Genomic DNA, 4000 nt, shown 5'->3' with positions numbered 1-4000 from the left:
GTGTGTGTGAGAGAGAGAAAGATTGTGTGTGTGTGTGAGAGAAAGAGTGTGTGTGTGTGTGTGAGAGAGAGAGTTTGTGTGTGTGTGTGTTACAATTGATAGTGTTGAAATTATTCAGCGAAGTGATGATATCTCAGATCATTATTTAGTTCTGTGCAAACTTCATATAGCCAAAATTGTAAATCCTACTTCTTGTTACAAGTATGGAAGAACCATCACTTCTAACACAAAAGACTGCTTTTTAAGTTATCTTCCTGATGTATCCAAATTCCTTAGCATATCCAAAACTTCAGAACTTGATGATGTAACAGAAACTATGGACTCTCTCTTTTCTAGCACTTTAAATAAAGTTGCTCCTTTACGCTTAAGGAAGGTTAAGGAAAACAGTTTGACACCATGGTATAATGAGCATACTCGCACCCTAAAGAGAGCAGCCCGAAAAATGGAGTGCAGCTGGAGGAAAACAAAACTAGAGGTATTTCGTATTGCTTGGCGGGAAAGTAACCTATCCTACAGAAAAGCATTAAAAACCGCTAGATCCGATTACTTTTCTTCTCTTTTAGAAGAAAACAAACATAACCCCAGGTATTTATTCAATACAGTGGCTAAATTAACGAAAAATAAAGCCTCAACAAGTGTTGACATTTCCCAACACCACAGCAGTAATGACTTTATGAACTACTTTACTTCTAAAATCGATACTATTAGAGATAAAATTGCAACCATTCAGCCGTCAGCTACAGTATCACATCAGACAGTGCACTATAGACCCCCTGAGGAACAGTTCCACTCATTCTCTACTATAGGAGAGGAAGAATTGTATAAACCTGTTAAATCATCTAAACCAACAACATGTATGTTAGACCCTATACCATCTAAGCTCCTGAAAGAGGTGCTTCCAAAAGTCATAGATCCTCTTCTGACTATTATTAATTCCTCATTGTCATTAGGACATGTCCCCAAAACCTTCAAACTGGCTGTTATTTAGCCTCTCATCAAAAAACCACAGCTTGACCCCAAAGAACTAGTTAATTATAGACCAATCTCGAATCTCCCTTTTCTGTCCAAGATACTAGAAAAGGTGGTATCCTCACAATTATATTCTTTCTTAGAGAAAAATGGTATCTGTGAGGATTTCCAGTCAGGATTTAGACCGTATCATAGTACTGAGACTGCTCTCCTTAGAGTTACAAATGATCTGCTCTTATCATCTGATCGTGGGTGTATCTCTCTATTAGTTTTATTGGATCTTAGTGCTGCGTTTGACACAATTGACCACAACATTCTTTTGCATAGACTTGAACACTTTGTTGGCATCAGTGGAAGTGCATTAGCATTATTTAAATCGTACTTATATGACCGCCATCAGTTCGTAGCAGTGAATGAAGATGTATCCTATCAATCACAAGTGCAGTATGGAGTACCTCAAGGCTCAGTACTAGGGCCGCTACTCTTCACGCTTTATATGTTACCCTTGGGAGATATCATCATGAAACATGGTGTTAGCTTTCACTGTTATGCTGATGATACTCAGCTCTATATTTCTCCGCGGCCCGGTGAAACACACCAATTTGAAAAACTAATGGAATGCATAGTCGATATAAAAGAGAGAGAGTGTGTGTGTGTGTGTGTGTGTGTGTGTGCTCTTGTTTTTGTGTCATATCAGGACACAACTCTGTATAATGTCATGGGTATGACACAGGTATTACAAGGAGAGGGTGACTTATGAGGACATAACCCATGTCCCCATTTTTCAAAACGCTTATAAATCATACAGAATGAGTTTTTTTGAGAAAGTAAAAATGCACAAAGTTTCCTGTGAGGGTTAGGGTTAGGTGTAGGGTTGGTGTAGGGCCATAGAATATACAGTTTGTACAGTATAAAAACCATTACACCTATGGGATGAACACACTTTTCACAAAAACAAACATGTGTGTGTGTGTGTGTGTGTAAATATGTGCTACTTTGCATACAGTTCCAGAATCTGAAGGTTGGATAAATCAAGTTCATAATTCTTGATTTTGTTGTCATATTAGAGTAGAAGGTTTTTCTCAATAAATCAGAAAATACTGTTGTCGACAGACAGAAAACAAACACATCTTCACCATGATTTCAAGAGTAAAATGATTTATAAATCAGTGTGAATGAAATATGAATTGAATAAAGAGAGAAATAAAACTGTAAAGTTAGCTGCTTGTAAGTAAAAAAAAACTCTTTAAAGATTAAAATCTACCGACACATGAAGTGCAATAAAATAAACACTTAAAAGTGTATTTTAGATGTTTTGAAACGACACTTTATGAAAAGCCAAAATCTTAAAATGAACACATGCATGAAACAACTGTTTTTTGTCGTAGTGTATCGCCTTTAATGTACTTATTTCTGATTATATTTTATTTTTTAAATGGATTTAGTAAGCAATAAAAAACAGACACACTCACCCTGAGCTGTCCAGGGATAACCTCCTGTTTGCTTTTTTACTTCCCACCATGCTGTGCTTTGAGGTTCTGTCAGATACAGACCGTCTCCATCCAGCAGCACATCCGTGTGTTATATGCATTCATCAGTCTGATCTCACTGCAGATAGCACCAGCTGTGACCACGCCCACGACTGCACAGAGCCACGCCCACTGCGAGCCAAAGCCACAGACCTGCGTCTGAATCCTGGAGGATGTTGTTGTCAGGCATTTAATAAACTCTGGAGTCGTCCGGTGTTTGTTTGTTTGTTTCAGTGCTGCTTCTGGAGCATAGATGTTACTCCCTGAAACACAGATGATGCCCTTATGTGTTCATTAGCCCCGCCCCATCCCACACAGACCACGCCCTCAGAAAGCACATGACCGCTGCACCTGAACAGATGCTATCAGACGCCAGAGACACGAGACGATGAGGCGATGATCTCTCACCATCACTGCAGATGAACAAAGAGAACGTCTCAGAGACAACATGACACAGATATCATGCAACCCAGCTGCCTGAAAGTGAAAAATGCAGGTATGTTAGAAGACTGAATGTTACAAACAAGAAACAAATCAGTGAATACAGACAGCACAATGAATCATGAAACACAACACAATGAAGTGAGCAGAAACAATGAGCGGCAGGTTCTACTGTCAGACTGAAGAGAAGGACTCGGATTTCATCAATAACTCTGTGTGTGTGTGTGTGTGTGTTACACAATCTCTAATACATTAGAGCATCGCATGAAACTGAGCACACACACAAGCACACACAAGACAAGGACCTTCTTATGCATGTGAGTGTGTGTTTGAGGGATTGAAGTTCATATGTGTGTGTGTGTGTGTGTGTGTTTGAGGGCTTTGAGTTCATGTGAGTGAGTGTGTGTGTGTGTTTCTCATGATGATTCTTCAGATCTCAGGTCAGATGCTCAACAGTAAGAGCTGAACTGGTTTGTATGTTTTACTGCAGGAGCGCTCCTGTTTCTGTCTGAAGGCTGTTTGTTAGTCTGATTTATAACCGATCAGTTCGTTAGACTCAGAAGTGATTCATTATTTAAATGAGAGTCTGTAATGAACTCCGAGTGTCTTATTAACAGAGTTATTCTGGGCGCCGGGATGCTTCATCTCTCATGAGACACTGAACGTTAATTGGCTTCTCACACATTTCAGCCACATCCACGAACCTCACCATGAGCCTGATCTCCATTCTGTCAGTCTGAAGAGCTCACAATATTCATGATAAAACCGTCTTCAGATTCTAGAAAGAGCTTTAGAAATAAAGGGGACTTGAGTAGTTTGTCTGCTGATCCTCAATGTGACAAGCTGTATTTTGTCTAAGGGTTAGCATCAGCGTGTGACTGACATTAGCTGAACGCCTCTTTCAGAGCAAATAAAGTTCAACAACACAAACTTTCACATAGTGTCTGTCTTTATCTTCTACTTGATTGGAATCCTTTGAGATCTGAAGATTTCAGTGAGCTTCTAAACCGATCGGTCTAGTTTATTAGTCTGAAAACAGCACAAGACAAACAAAAGCAGCT

General features: G+C 39.4%; 2 protein-coding genes across 3 annotated transcripts in view; one reads left to right on the top strand and one right to left on the bottom strand.

Moving 5' to 3' along the window:
- LOC132154389 (tripartite motif-containing protein 16-like) overlaps positions 1-1774 on the top strand; it is a 162312-nt gene extending 160538 nt beyond the window's left edge. The window contains exon 7 of the transcript XR_009437158.1: positions 1612-1774. The gene's annotated coding sequence lies outside the window, so the exon portion shown is untranslated. The remainder of the gene's footprint in view (positions 1-1611) is intronic.
- Positions 1-2755, bottom strand: part of LOC132154390 (GRAM domain-containing protein 2B-like) — a 9737-nt gene extending 6982 nt beyond the window's left edge. For both annotated transcript variants that reach the window (XM_059562916.1, XM_059562917.1), the window contains exon 1: positions 2442-2755. In XM_059562916.1, coding sequence (XP_059418899.1) covers positions 2442-2560 — 119 coding nt within the window. In that variant the 5' untranslated portion in view covers positions 2561-2755. The remainder of the gene's footprint in view (positions 1-2441) is intronic.
- Between the last annotated feature and the right edge of the window lie 1245 nt (positions 2756-4000).

Source organism: Carassius carassius, chromosome 12 (assembly GCF_963082965.1).
Source record: "Carassius carassius chromosome 12, fCarCar2.1, whole genome shotgun sequence".
Taxonomy (NCBI): Eukaryota; Metazoa; Chordata; class Actinopteri; order Cypriniformes; family Cyprinidae; genus Carassius; species Carassius carassius.
The sequence above is the reverse complement of the archived record's forward strand: the minus strand, read 5'-3'. Positions and strand labels throughout refer to the sequence as shown.